Below are 18,390 nucleotides of genomic sequence, written 5' to 3' on the forward strand. Positions count from 1 at the left end.
AATAATCAATTATAGTTTATTAAGCAAGAAATTATATTAAATAAAAAGACTAAGAAATTGTCAAAAACCAAAGATTTATTAATACTTAGAAATATCGGTTTCGGTTGTTACACCATTGTCCAATCTCTGATAAACTCTTCAAGTTAAAGTATCAATAAATCTGTGGTTTTTGACAATTTCTTAGTATTTTTATTTAATATGAATAATTACCACAATATCAACTTCTCAACTACACAAAAAGAAAAAAAAAGAAATTATATTTTTCAGTAATTTCATAATAAATTTTCATAAATGAGATGAAATATTTTGTTAATTAATCATTAATTCTACATTGTTAAGATACGATTTGGCAACAGAGCAAAGCGAGAAAGAGATAGCGCTATCCGCTTTGTTGAATGATAGACAAGGATAGCAATACCATTGATAATCAAACACTGCCATTATAATGTGGTCCTCACAATACATTTTTATTAGAGAATATTTTTCTTTAAAATGATAGAAATCATTCATTGTTTGTAGTATCACATTATGTTGACTGATTATTTAATTTGTCTTGTATTTATCATTTTCACAACTGGGCACCCGCCGGAAAACCTAAGGGTTTGGCAGAAAGGGTTTCGAATTGTACAGTTATGAAGACTTTTAAAGTGCCAACTCATTATGTATTTATACTACCTATTGTTGATGTATTTTGTTTTTTTACTTGTATTTGTTCTATTATTTTGCTGAAAATAATTAATAATGAAAGACGCATTGATGTAAATCTTGATGTATGTTTTGAATAAAGAGATTGATTGATGATTGAGAACCGTCAAATATTTGTATAGTGAATAAAATGTTGATAGATAGTTGGAGACGTTTTTATGTTCACTCAATCTAAAAATAATGTGATCAAGTACAGAGCCTTCAATTTTTCTCAAGAAACTTAGCTTTGTAGTTTTGGTACAGAGTAAAACAATAGTGCTAGAAAACTCTTCATAAATGTTTCGAGATATATTTTTCAATATCAATAATTATTTTTCCATAAAATGATTATTATTCTGATGATAATACGTAAGGGAAACAATCTCAGTTGAGAGTATCAACATTAATAAATTCATTCATTGTTTGTTATTATTATATGTTATTATCTATATAATAAGAGAGAGTAGGGTTTGTGTTTGTTTGTTCGCATCAAAACATGTCAACTTGTGGATTGCATACCGGAAAAAACGGGAATGATTTAGATCTCCAAATTTTGCACATAGATTCTGAAAATATCAATCTTGTATATTATAAGACCAATTTGACAAGTTACCAATCAAATGGGAATATTCCCAGACAATGATATTATATAATGAAATTGATTAAAATTCAACAAATCAGTAACACTGTCTATTCTAACTCTTCCTCAGAATGTGTGTTTATTAATATTCATATAAACCTTTTTCTCATCTTGTATAGTCTTTGTATTTCAGAGCAGCTCCCAAATTATAGTTGTAACTTTCAACAAATTGATAAAAGATTGAAATAAGTGTGACACTGACCATGGGAGAAGGATCCGATTGTTGACTAGCATCCGAAGTGGGGAAACTTTCACTGGGGTCGCATCTCGATGAGTCGGAGCTCATTCGCGACATTGTGCGCAGTACATCAGGGGTGGAAGATCTCTTTTTGCTTACATCGCCAAGCTGAAAATCACAATATTTACTTCAAATTTGAACAAATTAAAATGCTTTCAACAATATTTAGTATAATGTTTATTTGGACTGTAAATTTTTGTGATCTTTATAAAAGTGTTTTCATAACCTCATTTGGACTATTTTTATCAAAATCAGGGAGAGGAACAGTTTTGGGTTTATCCTGTTGATTCTCTCCCAATCATTAATTTGATGTTGTTATTAAGGAATGTAATAAATGTAATAATATAATACGAACAGGAGATGATAGTTAAAATGATAATTCAATACTCTAATTCAGTTATCACTGGCGATTTCCAAATTATTAAATAGTATGTGATTTGTACATTATTTAACATGAATAATTATTTAGTTATTTATTTACATTGTGTACAAATACTTAACATGAGGAAAGGCACAACAGGCTCATGCCCAAAACTGTCCCATTTCCAAGTTATACTATACTGTCCAAATCAAAATGTTGGTTATGTCACTTTCACTTTTCAAAATACAATTTACACTCTTCAATACTCAGATAAACGAGCAAATTTTGAATCAATTATTATCATTATTTTTGAGCAATTATTATTATTATTAAACGAAATCCAAATTAAATACTGTAATTCACCCCGAAGACTTCTGCTACTGCAAATATTGACAACAGGGTAAGCAGCTAGACGAAAATTCGAGGTGAATTACAGCATTTAATATGGATTTTCGTCTAATAATAATTATTGATTCATTAGCATTCATTATCCAAATTTTGGATATCAATCAATCAATAATTTTATTCCAATCAACACAATATACATAAAATGAATCAAAATACAAAATATCACAGTCAAAAATAAATTTTTAATAAAATACAAAAACAGGCTTCATGGTGGGGTGTGCTGAAAAGAAAGAAAGGAGGAAAAATACCTAGCCAACAATGGTTTCCCATGTAATAGTCAGGTAGATGGTATAAAAGTAAGGAATAATTGCAATATATCAGTAATTTCCATCAATAACATGATGTAAAACGAAGAACGCAATAATTTTATTTGTTATCTAGCCGTATTTATTTGAGGATTTATGTCTGAATAATTGATTTATCTTTTGTGGGTTCCAATTATCAATTTTAGAGCCTACATTTTTTTGAAGTCTTTTGGAACTAAAAATAAGTTGATCGTCAAATGGTATTAAATAATTATTATTTTTCTATTTTTTTCTTTTTTGGATAGTAGTTCTCATCGAATTTCCATCTAGCTGTTAACCCTGTTGTTAATGTCTGCAGTAGCAGAAGTCTTCGGGGTGATTTACAGCATTTATTTAGGATTTTAGTTAAATAATAATTATGTATTAAAATACCAAAGTTCGCGTATATTTTCAATCTCAATCGAATTTCGAATTTACTCCAAATTTGCAACTTGAGAAATACGATTTAGAAGAAATTCATTCTCTGTCCGGAAAGTAATTTCGATTATTTTTTTCCGGAGAAATTGTACATTCCAGGGTGCTGCGGCTAATGGAGACTAGTGGTGAAGGGTCTTGGGAACTAGGCAGACTTCCCGCCAGTTGTTTCCGGAGAGTTGTTACACGATTTCCGTGAGAGACATTTTTGTGACTCGTCAGTGTTCAAAAATGCAGCGCTCCCTCGAGCAACGTGTGACGAGGACGCAAACTTTTTAGAAAATATTATCACTGATCAATAATATCAAGATATCTAATATCAAGATGTGTCTTGGATATTCGAGTATGAAAAATTTTCATTGATCAACAAAATTTGCTGTCCTCGTCACACTACGTTGCTCGAGGAACGCTGCATTTTGAACTCTGACGCGTCACGAAAACGTCTCTCGCGGAAATGCCTGTAAAAACTCTCCGAAAAAAACTGGCGCGAAGTCTGCCTAGTCCCCAAGACTTTCCAACACTAGTCTCCCACAGCCGCAGCACTATGGAATGTACAGCGCATCGGAAAAAATTCATTGACATTGTAGGCTCATCTTATTCTCATAAATAATAGTTTTTCATTTTATTAGACAATAGATCAATGATTGATTAACACATAATTTAATTTTTTTCTGTCAAATCTGTTTCAAGACAGACTTTGTTATTTTTACAGCAATGTTAATTTTGAATGATTTAAGGTAACCTTTTACCTATATTTAATGCAAACGTGACCTCGTTATCAAGGTCTTTGCATGCAGTATTTTATTTCGTGCATTAATTATGGTGAATTTTTGTAAAACAGTGTAGCTGTGCTAGATTACATTCCATCATCCTATAATGAGAATTAATACAATTAGTATTATCAGCAAGTTTCATATTTATTCGGTTAAAAAGTTCTCTTAAGTATTGTTTTTTATTATTCTTATTTGCTATCTTTTTTTTTAGTTTTGTGCGCTGTACTGTTGTTGTAAATTGGTTGCGAAATAAAGAATCTTATCTTATCTTATTATTGAGACTTACCAACGATTTATGACTTTTCGACAGGGATTCAATAACTTCATCTGTTAACCGATCCGATACATGAGATGCTACCGCCAAACTCAGTTCACTGGAAAAAGAGAGGTATTCAATAGTATTAGTAGAAGAACAGTGATAAAATATCACTAATTGTCTAAGCAGTAATTCAATCACGTCACAGTGCGTTGATGACTCAAATTCAAATGTTTTAGCCATAAAATTACAACCAAAATAGACATATTAGAATAAAAAAAAAACTTATATTTAAAATTTTTAATTAATAGTTATTTGATTGTAATATTTTTGTTTTCTACCCTGTTTCACAACAGTAAAAATTCAAAATTCTTATTTTTTGTTGTTTTTGAGTGAAAAAAGACTAAATTTCAGAGAGGTGGAATCATAACCTCATTTTGAACTTCTAAAATATTATCTAAATTTGGGAGAGAAATAGTACAAGGAGCATACTTCTTAACTTCCCATCCAGTGTTTTCTTGTAAAAATAAAATAAAAATGAAATGAAATAATGTAATTGAGATACAGATACAGAATAGTGACCGATCATAGTTTTCACAAGAGTAACTATATTTTGGAGGCAGTTTTGGCATGACCTTTCGTTTAAAGTTTACTAGATTTATGAAATTTATCTGTGGAAATGACATAATTTTCATTTTTTCCGTTTCCCTAAGCCATCCTCAGCTCACTGTAAAAATTGAAGTATTCAATAATAAAGTAAATAACAGTTGAAATTGAATGATCAAAATATTACTGATTGTTCAACGAGTAATGTAACCATCTCCCTTGAGTTTAAATCTGAAATTACAAATGATCATATTCAAATGATTTGTAGATACTCAAGATACATAACAATTGTATCTACGAATAAATAAATAAATAAATTACAAACATAAAGCTGAGCTTCAGTGTTTACAAGTTTGTGTTTCTTCAATGGTTCCAAATTTTCTTAAATAATTCAATATTATTCGTTACAAGTGGTAATTGAGAGGAATATTTCTAATACATTTATTAATTCAAGCCATCTAAATTCAAAGTTTATAGTTTTCATGTTTATATTTTCGTCTAAAATTTTATTATAAAATTGTACACGTGAAATTCTAGCCTTATCTTGGACTTTGTCACCTATAAACTTGGAAGAGAAATAGCACAAGGACGACTACCTTATTATTTTATCAACCAATGTTATTACATTAGTGTAATTTGCATTGTGGTAAATGAATAAATAAAAATGTAGAAGCACTTTATGAATATAGCAGCATCGATAGATTCTTACTTGACTTTGTTCATGATGTTTGTTCCAGCTTGCTCTAAAATACATGTTCGCACAAATTCAGGCTCCAAACGACTTTTTTGTTGACACATCTTACGGACGTCATCCTGCACACGCTCACTCCCAAACACTGTCGGACATTGCTCCTCCACACATTTCACCATACTTTCTAGAGTATCCTGTACACACAAATAGTCACTATTAATAATTCATAAATTATTTTTTTCTTGCTTCAAATTTATCAAGTTTTTAAATATTTTTCAAATTATTAATATATTTTCAACTGCGATAATTTCATTAGTTCCATCTTTCTGATCAACCCAGATACAACATTTTTAGTATAATGTATATTTGGACTGTAAATTTTTATAAAAGTATTTACATAACCTCATTTGGACTATTTATCAAAATTAGGAAAACAGTTTTGGGTTCATCCTATTAATTCCCTCCCAATCATTAATTTGATATTGTAATTGTAAAATGAAATAAAATAAATTCATCTTGAGAAAATGTCTAAGAAGGAGTTATTTGATGAAGTCAATTAATTTCGGTTCAATTAAACCAGATACAACATTTTTAGTATAATGTATATTTGGACTGTAAATTTTCATTAAAGTGTTTACATACCACATTTGGACTATTTATCAAAATTAGGGAAGAACCAGTTTTTGGATCATCCTGTTGATTCTCTCCCAATCATTAATTTGATATTGTGATTGTAAAATGAAATAAAATAAATTCATCTTGGGGGAATGTCTAAGAAGGAGTTATTTGATGAAGTCAATTAATTTCGGTTCAATTAAACCAACTTCTAAATAGAACTCTTGGTCTGGTTCAAATCAAATAATTTTTAATTTTGACAAAAACACAATACAATAATTGAAATAATTCACTATCACTAACTCAGTGAAATAAAGATATAACTTCTAAACAGTTAGTTCCTGTCAAAACAAATATATTAATCAATCAATCAATCATTTATTCATAGACAATAGATACAATGCAGGTAAAAACAACAGGCATCCGCCCAAAACTGCTTTAAACCTTAATTTGGAATACACAGTCTAGAGGTTATGTAAATGATAACTTAATTCACATACTATTTTGAGTCCAAAAAATGTATGTACTACAATAATTTTGAATTTAACAGATTAATTAATTTAAAAATACAAATCCAAACAAAAATTTTCCTTTACAATCACGAAAAATTTCACTTAAATCATCAAAAATTATACCCATGTTAAAATTCTAAACGACAAAACATCTGATGTTTAACATGTCATTAACAATGTCATTACTTGCTAAAATATTCTTAATTTTTTAATTGGTTGAATTCCTTTTAGTGCAAGGAATTATCTACCAAATTATATAATTTGTGATACTTGAAATATTTATGAGCCGGTTTCCAAGCTCGGGATTTAGCTAAGTTCTAGACTTTAAACAGCTGGAGCCAGATTGGCTTTCCGAAACGGGGCGTAGTCGCAGTTTTTATGATAAACTTTATTTTCTCATTTCTATATTGGAAAAGTTTTTCCTTGACGAAGTGAAACATTCCTAAATAATTCAAAACAGCTGAAACTTTACACTATTTTCTCTTTATTTTATTTTGTGTTCAATTTTCTAGTTTATTATTTTCGAAATTAAATTTAAACGTGGGTAGCAGTCCTGGCTGCAACTATTTACTGCGACTACGCCACGTTTCGGAAAGCCAATTTTCTGAATCCAGCTTTTTAAAGTCTAGAACTTAGCTAAATCCCAAGCTCAGAAACCGGCTCTATATGTGTGTTGAGCAATTTGTAAAAAAGACATACCTGTAAGTAATCTACTATCACAGCATTAAGGTCTTCGGATATATGTTTCAATTTCACTTCGATCGGATTCCCAACTTCCTCCCTTCTTTGTACAACCTCATGAAGTCTGGGCAGCAGCTGAAAAATTAAAAAAAAAAACTTATAATTAAAACTCATTAAAAAATTTCAAAAAAAGTTGATGGTAGAAGACAATAAAAATTCACTGTTTTATACAACGACATGCAGTCAATTATTAGGTATATGAGCAAGAAAGTCATTACTAGGACATTATTAGGAAAGAGCAAGGAAGGTCAAGAGACTGGAGTATCCTCGACTGGAGTCGTACGATTTGAGTCGATGTAGTGTGAGCTGAGCCTAAGAGTAACCTAGTTGATGAGGGAAATTGATTTAAACTTAATGAAACTCAAGTTTCATTAAGAACAGATGAGGGAAATAATATCTCACCTGTTTAGCATTGTCAGCATCTTGAATCAAGTTTGTCGCATGATTGATGTCGTTGTTCTTATCCGTCGATTCTTGTGCCAAAGTTTTGATTGTGTCCTGAGTTTGCAAAACGAGCCGATCAACCATCTGCTGAGTAGAGCTCAACAGGAAGCCCTATAAACATCAATAAGCTAGCAAATAAAAGACAATTAAATTATAATACTATAAAAAAATGTTCCAAAGTTATATTTATTTGTGAAAATAGTGTGTACCGTTGGAAGTTGAATAAATAAATAATTGTCCAATAGTGATAATTACAGAGGTTAAACTTTGAAAAGAATATGATCTCCTGAAAAGAACTTAGAATATGGAAATATTCTCAAGCCCGAAAGCTTCATTACAACATTTATTGAATTTTTTTTCGTCCATAATCAAGGAATTATAATTATCTTGGAAAGCTATACTCCAATCACATATATTAATGTGTTATATTTCTTCGACTATATTCTTTATTGATTCATACGATACGTACATCATCAAAATGATAGAGAGAGAAAAGATAAGGTAACCTTGTGCTATTACTCTAGAATTTAGATAAGGTTAGGCCTACACATAGTCCGAAATAAGTTAAGTCTTGTTGTTGTTCACTTCTATATTTAGTTCTAAAACATTCTAAATTTAAAAATCTTCTTCGTGAAAATTCTTTATGAAAATCTTTGGACTGAAAATTTTGTGGAGTGAACAACTACAAGACATAACCTATTTCGGACTATGTGTAAACTTATCTAAATTTGGGAGAGGAATAGCCTAACCTATTTTTCCTCTCTCTATCATTTTAATGATAAAATTGTTGTAAGAATAAAGAATCACGTTGAATCACATAGTATTCGTTTTATATATAATAGTTTTGCTGAAAAAGATGTTTGAATATTGTTAATCACGAGAATTTAAAACAGATTCAAAGTGTGGGTTACCCAAAAGCCGGTTAAATTTTCATCGTGAATTTTCCACGAGAGCCAATCAGAAAAACCGTCTTATCAAAAAGGCCTTCTCTAATTGGTTCTCGTGAAATTAATCACGGTTGAAATTTAATCCACTTTTGTGCAACCGGGCCAAAGAGTTTTATTTAATATGAGCAACTGAGGATTAATAGGATTAACTGTACATGAACACGAAGATTCTAAAAAATCTCAAATGATATAATTATTATTAAATAAAAAATTCATTACCTGTGAAAAATAGAAAGAAGCTGAACTGTTGAAAGTATGTAGTTGAAAATGTATCCATTACTCAATAACATTTTTTTTTTAACTGTAATTGAATATTTTAAAATGTAAACTGACCTGTTGTAACCTGAAAGCTTGCCCATTACTGCTGTACTTCTTAGGAGACACATTTCTGTGAAGAATTTCCTGGATTTTTTTCATAACTTCATTTGTCTTTTCAGCTGAAACCTTCATACAAGGCAGAGCATCGTAGATGGGAAACGGCATGTAACGGACAGTATAGTTACTGCAAGATAAAAAATAAAATCATTAATAATGTATAAGAGAGTATACACAAGTAAAAAGTGGACTAGGCAATTCAATGTTGTGTTTTGTTAAAAAGTTGATAAGAAGATCACATTCTTTAAAGATGGGAATCCTTGCTAAGGATGTCTTACCAAACTAACAAAAAAATCTAGTATAGAATCTCAATGCAACCAAATCTCATTTAAGTTTAATCAATAAAATGATTGGGGAAGGACCAACAGTCACAGCCCAAAACTGTTCCTTCCCCAAATTTTGATTCATACACTAGTCCAAAAAGTAGGTTTTGTTCCATTCACTAATTAAAAATATTGTTGTAATTAATCTACTGTTGTAACAATACCTATTTGTATCGTATACTCATCTTATTGTACAATTATGTATTTTTTATAATAAATAAAAAGTAGAAGAGGAAATTCCATCATAAATCAACAGCATACTTTGCTGATAAGAGCAAAGTAGAACTGAAAAACTCAAAGAGATGGCATCACATTGAAAACAGTGTCATGGTGTTTTGTTGAAATACAAATTATGAGATTCTACTCACCTTTCTAGAGCGTAGGCCAAATCATTGTAGCCTTGAAGTGTGATATTATTGCGATCATAGAGAATGCTTCGTATCCTTGAATTGATTTGAAGTGCTTTGGCAAGCAGCCGTGCGCCATTGTCACCCATGAAATTACCACTGCAACAACAAAGAGTACAATGAAAAAATGTTTGTGAAATTGAGAAGATGTGACGCATATAAATAATTATGCAAATCACTAGTGAACGCACTTTTCAGGATATTATAGAAATCTATGAAAAAATAGTTGAAGTTCATTGATGGAAATGAGGAATTCTTAGGCCGATTATTTCATAAAATAAAATGTAATAACAATTTTGAGCAAATAATATATCATTCATACAAAAAATTAGATCTACCCAAAAGTACAACTACATTAGTTCAAACAGTTTTATAGCTTGCAACTTAGTTAACTGAAAACATTGAGAGAGAAATAGTGGAGATAATTCATTTATTTTTGAACTTCATTGGATAAAAACGGCATTTTAAAATGAAAATATGAAATGTTTAGATCACCATACCATACAACGGTAAGTTTGGTTGGTTTGATATTAATAATAAGACGCACAATTGACTATTATCAAAGAGAAACATCGTAGATATCCCATGGTATAGGGCGTTTATGTCGCAACTTTTACTGTTACCATGCAGCTGTGTGACGCTGGTAGTCTCTCAAATTGTGCCGTTCATACACTCTCACCCCAACAAAACAGTAAAAATTGACAATAATCGACTTGAGATAACAGTAAAAGTTGTGACATAAACTCTCTATACCATGGGATATCTACTTACGCTATTGTTTCTCTATGCTATTATTGACAAACGTAATCGGACTTTATTGACTTGAACTTGACGAGACTCTACTATTACAAACATAATATGCCCACATAACCTCAATAACCATCGACATTCTATTCTACATCAAACGGTCTATGATCTCTTTGGCAGTGAGATCATTGCCAACTTCATTCACAACACGGTATAGTTCACAAAGTTTTCAAAACATGGAGATCAATGGTTGTGTGGCGATGTAAAACTCTATATTGAGGTCCACGTTATAATGGCAGTGTTCGATTAGCAATGGTATTGCTATCCTTGTATATCATTCAACAAAGCGGATAGCGCTATCTCTTTTTCGCTTGCTCTGTTTCCAGATCGTCTTTCAACAATGTAGAATAACTATTTAATTAACAAAATATTTCATCCTAATTATGAAAATCCATTATGAAATTATTGAATATCATTTAAAGGAGAATGAACAGTTAATATTACACCAATAATCCTGTTTCAGCTACCGTCTATAGAAGGCATTGACAAGACAGAGGATTGTTGAGGACAGAGGCAACGTTGTTCTCGTATCTTTCTTCACTGTCATTATAACGTGGACCTCACCATAGTTTTGTGTCTTCACCAATAAAACACCGTCAGAATTAGGAACATTGTTTTTGAAAATCGAATAAAATTGCAATAGAATATTATAATAAAAGCTCACTTTTCAAGTTGAAACTGTAACTTTTTTAAAATCGAAAATTAATTAAATCTTCAAGTTTCAACCCAAGAAGAAAGTACAGGTGCAATTTGAAATGATTCCAGTTTCCTACCTGATATCTATGCTCTGAAGGCACTGGTTTCCACCCAAGGCATTAATGAGATTATGAAGATCGGATTTGAGTCTGGAGTCTGGAATGGCTAGAGTCTGAAGTACACAGTCTTCTTCCTGAATAACAGAAAAGCAGTCATCTAAATAACACGATTTTCATGAGTAGATTATACTATAATAATTACATAAACGCTTCAACTTATCTATACTATAATAAAGGAAAGAACTGGCTTATACACGTACGGGATAGGAAAATTTTTTTTGAAGCATCATCACGTCTGAACTACAGGATTGATTAACTTGAAACATATATTCTCAATTAAACAATGATGGTTTTAGGCCTATTTTCAATTCTTCAAGATTTTATTACATCAAGTTTTCAGATTGTCAAGTCTCAAATTTGTCATGCTTCCAGTTGTTGTATAGAAAGAGCTAAACATTTCTTTTAAACGGGGAATTAGATGATAGGTATGATTGGGAATCCAATAAAAATAACTGATTTTCTGTCGCATCTAAATTTTGGTCCGCCATCCTGGAGCCGCTATTTTGAATTCAACTTGATTTTCTTTTAATTTGGAAAGTGGTCTTATGATGCTTATGATGGTCTTATATTATGCTTTCGATACAGAATTTCAAGAGGAAATGGATGGTGGAAACCGCAAATCGATATCTCAAACCGTTCAAAAGTTATTCTCATTCTAAGATAATGATAAATCATCCATCTATCCATCATCTACACTATAATAAAGGAAACAACTGGCTTATACGGGATAGGAACATTGGGCCATATGAATAAAGTTGAGCATTTGCTTATACTTCTAAAATATGGAGCATTTGCTTCATTTTCTATGAATAAACGTGAGCAAATCCTTTTGCTCATGCTCATCAAAAAAATAGTTTGAGCATTTGCTCAAAAGTAAAAGCTTTTGCTCAAAATTGTATGATTAAACTAGAGCATTTGCTCAACATTTGAAGCAAATGCTTCAAAAAAGGTGAGTCTAGTCTAGAGCAGCTTATCACCTTTTGCTCATAGTAAAATGGCTCAACTAATTCGTATGAGGAAGAGGAAACTATACCAGATACGATCACAACCAATAGTTGAGAAATATAAAACTCTTTTTAGATTCAACCATGATATATATCACCATTATCCCTACAAAAGAATAAATACAAAAGATAGCTTTACCTGTTATAAAGATAGCCATCACAAAATAGGAAATAGGCACTTAAGAAGAGTGTAGACGATTATAAGAAGGTTATTGATATTATAAGAATATGCTGAAGATTATTATAGAGATGACATTTTCTCACGCTATTATTTCAAAATTCTAAACTCAACTAACCTAAAACTCTATTCATAAATATAGAAAACAGAGCAGACGACGAAAACAAGCCGTGCACCCTACTTGCATATTTAGCGCTTCCGTGAGCTATAAAAACAAATTAAGGTTACAAAAGCGAATCAGCTGATGAAAAATCTCTATAATACGTGAGCATTTGCTCCAGAGTTCAGAAGCATAAGGTAAGAGTATAAGGTAAAGCTTATTCATATAAAAATGAGCAAATGCTTTTGCTTCTACCTTTTGCTCATGAGCCTTATGCTCCATGCTCTTGCTCATGAGCATTTGCTCTGGTTTTATTCATATGGGCCATTATGTTTGACGCATCATCACGTCTGAACTACTGGACTGATTAACTTTTTTAAGCATAGAGATTCTTAATTAACTTCTAATTTGCTAGGGATTCTCAAGAAATGGTTATAGGTATATTTTCATTTCTTCAAGATTTCATTACATCAAGTTTTAAAATGGACCCTTGCGGAGCATGGGTTACCTGCTAGTCCAATATAAAGTTCGCATGCAACCTCACCTCACAGTATACAGATTTACAGTACGCATCCCGTAGCTTTGCATCCGTAACTTTGAAACGGCATATAGGCAAGGTATGGTTCGCGGGGTAATATTCACGGCTTTGCAAAAAACATCAGGCTTCAAAGACCCTAGATTCCTAGATGGAGGAATCTCCCTAAAGGGACGTCTTGGAGGAAGCTCCCTACACATAGAGATCCTTCATGAATGAGAGAGTTGCAAAGCACCACCAACAATGAAAAAATTTCAGCTGATAGGCTGTGTTGTGCTAAAAGGACGTAACTCCAGAAAAACTCCTTGTGTATCTTTTCGGATGCAACACGTTGCTTTTGAGAAGATACAAAAGAGCATCTGTTGCTTATGGAAAGATACATTTTCAAACATGTTGAACGAATGTCACCTGATAGGCTGTGGTAAAAGGACATAGCTCCAAAAAGCTACTTGTTTATTTTTCGAATGCAACACGTTGCTTCTCAGAAGATAGAGCATCTGTTGATTATGGAAAGATACATTAAAGCTCCTTGTGTATCTTTTCGGATGCAACAAGTTGCTTTTGAGAAGATACAAAAGAACATCTGTTGCTTATGGAAAGATACATTAAAGCTCCTTGTGTATCTTTTCGGATGCAACACGGCGCTTTTGAGAAGATACAAGAGAGCATCTGTTGGTTATGGAAAGATACATTTTCAAAAATGTTCTATGTTTTTAAACGGGTAGTATTGTGGTCTAGTGGTTCTCTGCGATAGGCAAAACTACAGAACCCGGACTGTAAAGGAATGAGAAATTCTATTGTTGAGTTATTTATGGATCTAACAATTATTTTGCGAAGATATTTAGAAGATTAGGGTATTAAAATTAAGACAATTCAAAGTGATTTATTACCTGAATCATCTGCACTACTGAATCCATGACCGAAGATATATGCTTTGCTTTCATTCCGGCCAGATTCCGACCCATATGCAGGTGCTTTATCGACTTATTTTTACTAACAGCAGTCACTACTGCTGCCAAATCTACATCCATGTCTGAAAAATTCATTCATCAACTTATCAACTATCAGTGAAAAAGTCAAGAAACAAGATTTCAAGTCTACACATGGAAATAAATGAGAAATTACATTTGTTCAAATGCAAACTAAATACTGTCAACTATCACAAAGACTTCTTTCCTGTTCGTATTTGTAGTAGCAGAAGTCTTCATGGTGGTTAATAGAATTTAATTTGGAATTACGATTAATAAATAATTAATTATTCAAGATTAAAAGTACATAAATACTATAGTGATATTCTTGAACTGTATACATTAGTTGACTGTGAGGCATTGATTATCATATCTATAAGAGATGCTGACAGTTTAAAATTAGTTTCCGCATAGAAGATTATTGCACAGCTTCTATGAAACTATAGCGAGGTCCACGTTATAATGGCAGTAGATAATAATAATAATAATAATATCGAGTGACCTGGCTGGCTCAGGTCTGGTGTCAGAGTTTTCAGATTGCAACTGATCAATTTCAGGGCCTCTGACATGACCTAACGACTGCTTTTTAGGCAGTCGGGACCGACGGCTTAACGTGTCCATCCGAAACACGGGAGTGGCCCGAGATAATTATCTTGCCCGAGCCGGGATTTGAACCCGGGCCTCTGAATCATAAAGCCATCATCTGATCCACTCGACTACGGCCACTCCTATGGCAGTGAAGAAAGATAGAACAACGTTGCCACTGTCTTGTCAATGTCTTCTATAGACGGCAGCTGATACAGGTTTATTGATGTAATATTAAGTGTTCATTCTCGTTTAAAATGATCGATTATATTTTATTAAGGAAGAAATTATATTTTTCAATAATATTATAATGAATTTTCATAATTGAGATGAAATATTTTGTTAATTAATTATTAATTCGACATTGTTAAAAGACGATCTGGCAACAGAGCAAAGCAAGAAAGAGATAATGATATCCGCTTTGTTGAATGATAGACAAAGATAGCAATACCATTGCTAATCAAACACTGCCATTATAACGTGGACCTCACTGTAATTCAGTTTAACCCTGGCGATTTTCAAATTATTAAATAGTATGGCATTTATACAATAGTTAAGATGATTTAAAACGAAGAGCACAATAATGTTATCTATTATAGCCGTATTTATTTGAGGATTTATGTCTAAATAATTTATTTTCGTTTGTGGGAAGATTCCAATTCATTAATTTTAGAAGTTTTTTTTGGAACTGAAAAGAATGGTATTAAAATACCCAAATTCTATTATATGGAATATATTAATTCTATTATATTCTCCGTCTCTGGAAGTAGCATCATAGCATGTCGAAGAGTCCTCTCACTGGTCCTTCTTTCCGGAACGCTCGCGCCCCCATTTGGGCGCCTGTGTGATGAACGTGCAAGCGCCCGCCATGGAGACGTAAATTTATACAATTGGGAGCCACGACTATTTTTCCTGGTCTGTAGACGAGTTAGAGGATAAAATCACTTCACTTACATGGGCTACTTTATTCAAATTAATAAAAACAATATAAAGTTACAAGTACTACAAGTTTTATATTGTTTTTATTAATTTTGAGTTAGAGGATACGTCCGGGCTCGCCCAGCCCACGTATCGCCGGAGCTGTATAGTGGTGGTTACATTCAATACAGGCTAAACTTTAACATGATTCTCGCCTATCAACTTGGCAGTGCCGTTGGGTAGTAGTTCGCGTGTCACACCTCACGGGATATCCTAAACGCAGGTGCTCACTTGGAGGTATGACGTAAACTTGTGGTATCACGGCCAGAACCATGTAATAAAACTAAACTGAAAAGATTTTTTTCCCACCCAAAAAATATTCTACAACAGAAAGTCACTTTTCATGTTACAATATCAAATGAGTCAATGAGTGGATTAAGAGGGAATATTTCTTTACCTTAAATATAGCAATTTAATTTTAATTCTTTTATTTTCAATTCAATTTCAATTTATTAAAAACACACAAAACAAGACAAAAAAAAATTACAAAGAATTACGAAACAAATAAAACACAATAAAATGTTACAAATATAAAAAATCATGGGCTTTGTGGTTGGGTGTGTTGGAGAAGAGAAAAAAAGAGAGGAAGATACCTATATCTCATTCTATAGATATAAATAGGATTTCATTCTATAGTCTTTTCTCTGCACAATATTTGTTGATTTTTCATGATTCTGCTGTTCTAAAGTTTCTACTGTAATTATTAGTCTTTAACCTAAATTTTCTGCATTATTTCGAAATATTACGTTTTTCTTTTTCTTCTACTGTTTTGCAACTCTCACCAGCGGGCAAAGATTCTCTTTTTGCTAGGATGGCTAGATTTTATTTTTTTAATTTAAGTACATGTATGAGTAATTTATTGACCGAGCGAAGTGAGGTCTAAGATTCAAGTCGACTGTTTGGCATTTCTCTAAAATGTTCAAATGTTTGAATGTTTAAAAGTTTAAATATGTTGCGCATTTACGGTGAAACGCGGTAATAGATTTTCATGAAATTTGACAGGTATGTTCCTTTTTTAATTGCGCGTCGACGTATATACAAGGTTTTAGGAAATTTTGCATTTCAAGGATAAAATAAAAGGAAAAAGAAGCCTCCTTCATAAACCGATATTAGAGTAAAAATCAGACTATAGAATAATTATTCATCATAAATCAGCTGACAAGTGATTACACAGATGTGAGGAGAAGCCAGTCTATTGCTGTATTTCCATAAGGTCTATAGTTTCAATCAGGTACTTGTGGATGAGAACACTGCGTGAGGTCTACTGTTCACAGAACTACTAGTATATTCAATGATATGTCATATTATGAAGAGTTTGTAATATGTCTTGAATATTCTAATTGGCAATAAATGAAATTGAAATCGAAAATTGAAATGCCATAACCATTGGGTACAAAATGGTGTTTTCCCTAAAAAATGAATGCATGGAAAACCCCTGAGGTCTAGCCTATACGAGATCGTATGCAAAAAATTCTTCAATTAATCTGTGATGTATAAAAATGACTTACTGTTCTCAGTTATATCGAGAGTTCCTATGCTACGCACTCCGTGAATGCAGGACTCCAAGACATGCGCCCCTTGGGATCCCAGATTATTGCAGGACATGTCTAGCGAGATGTCCGTTGTCGACTCGTTGCAAGCCAATCCCAACAGTAAATTCCTAAAAAATATCAAGAAAACAGAACTCGAATAAACAGACTGATCTTATGCACAGTATAGAGGTGACACACTGTCGCATTCAAAACAAAGAAGTATCTAGAACTAAGATAATACTAACAATAATATTGATAATAATTATATTTTAATATCATATTTGATCGTTTCTGATTTGGTGATATAGTAATTGATTACATCTAAGATAATACTAACAATAATATCGATAATAATTATTTTTTAATATCATATTTGATCGTTTCTGCTTTGGTGATATAGTAATTGGTTAAGTATGCAACTCATTTGTATTGGTATATTAACTTTGTAAAAATAAATTGAAATGAATAAATAATTGATAATTCTATGATTAATTATTTGTAAAATGTTTAGGTTAATCTTCAGAGGTTGAATATTAATGCACTGTTACATTAAACATTTCGATTTCTAAAAATTCGACTGAGTCTCTGTCGATGTTGTAGAACCGTTCCATAATGAAATAATAAAACTGTATAATTTGACGATATATGTGTGTTTTATTTCATTTGATTTATAATTGAAACCTAACTTTGCTTTCTTTCTAATTATTATCATGTTTGAAAGTTTCTTCTCGAATAAGTTGCGACTGTTGAGTGCGGCATTATTCTGAATCATTACTTCACATTTATTTATTTATGAAAAAACATGGAAGCATACAGGATTTCTCCCAAAAATTTCTTCCATAACAACACAATTACAATAGTTCATTATACATAGTAAGAGTACAGAAAAAAAAGATTATTGAAAAATTACAATGAAAGAAGAGGAAAAATAATAAAAAAAGAAATGAACATATAAAAAAAAAAAAAAAACAGAATCAGTACTAATCATACCCTCGAGGACTAGTGCAAAAGTGGATTCAACAAACATACAACATCAACTCAACAGACAAGAGACACATTAAAACACTCGACAGTCACACTTGCAGAAGTCGCCTACAATCCCTACGGAAGCGACTGTAAGCGAATGACAAGTCGAGATGATCCGAGAA

General features: G+C 31.9%; 1 protein-coding gene across 4 annotated transcripts in view; it reads right to left on the reverse strand.

Annotated features, from left to right (window-relative positions):
• LOC111055076 (F-actin-uncapping protein LRRC16A) overlaps nt 1-18,390 on the reverse strand; it is a 95,820-nt gene that overhangs the window by 34,670 nt on the left and 42,760 nt on the right. For all 4 annotated transcript variants that reach the window (XM_039429100.1, XM_039429099.1, XM_039429098.1 and 1 more), the window contains 10 exons: nt 17,219-17,370; nt 14,070-14,212; nt 11,321-11,436; nt 9,702-9,839; nt 8,969-9,137; nt 7,647-7,799; nt 7,203-7,319; nt 5,395-5,570; nt 4,110-4,197; nt 1,527-1,670 (listed from right to left, as the gene is read on the reverse strand). In XM_039429100.1, the coding sequence (XP_039285034.1) occupies nt 1,527-1,670; nt 4,110-4,197; nt 5,395-5,570; nt 7,203-7,319; nt 7,647-7,799; nt 8,969-9,137; nt 9,702-9,839; nt 11,321-11,436; nt 14,070-14,212; nt 17,219-17,370 (1,396 nt within the window). The remainder of the gene's footprint in view (nt 1-1,526; nt 1,671-4,109; nt 4,198-5,394; nt 5,571-7,202; nt 7,320-7,646; nt 7,800-8,968; nt 9,138-9,701; nt 9,840-11,320; nt 11,437-14,069; nt 14,213-17,218; nt 17,371-18,390) is intronic.

This window comes from Nilaparvata lugens, chromosome 5 (genome assembly GCF_014356525.2).
Source record: "Nilaparvata lugens isolate BPH chromosome 5, ASM1435652v1, whole genome shotgun sequence".
NCBI classification, from domain to species: Eukaryota; Metazoa; Arthropoda; class Insecta; order Hemiptera; family Delphacidae; genus Nilaparvata; species Nilaparvata lugens.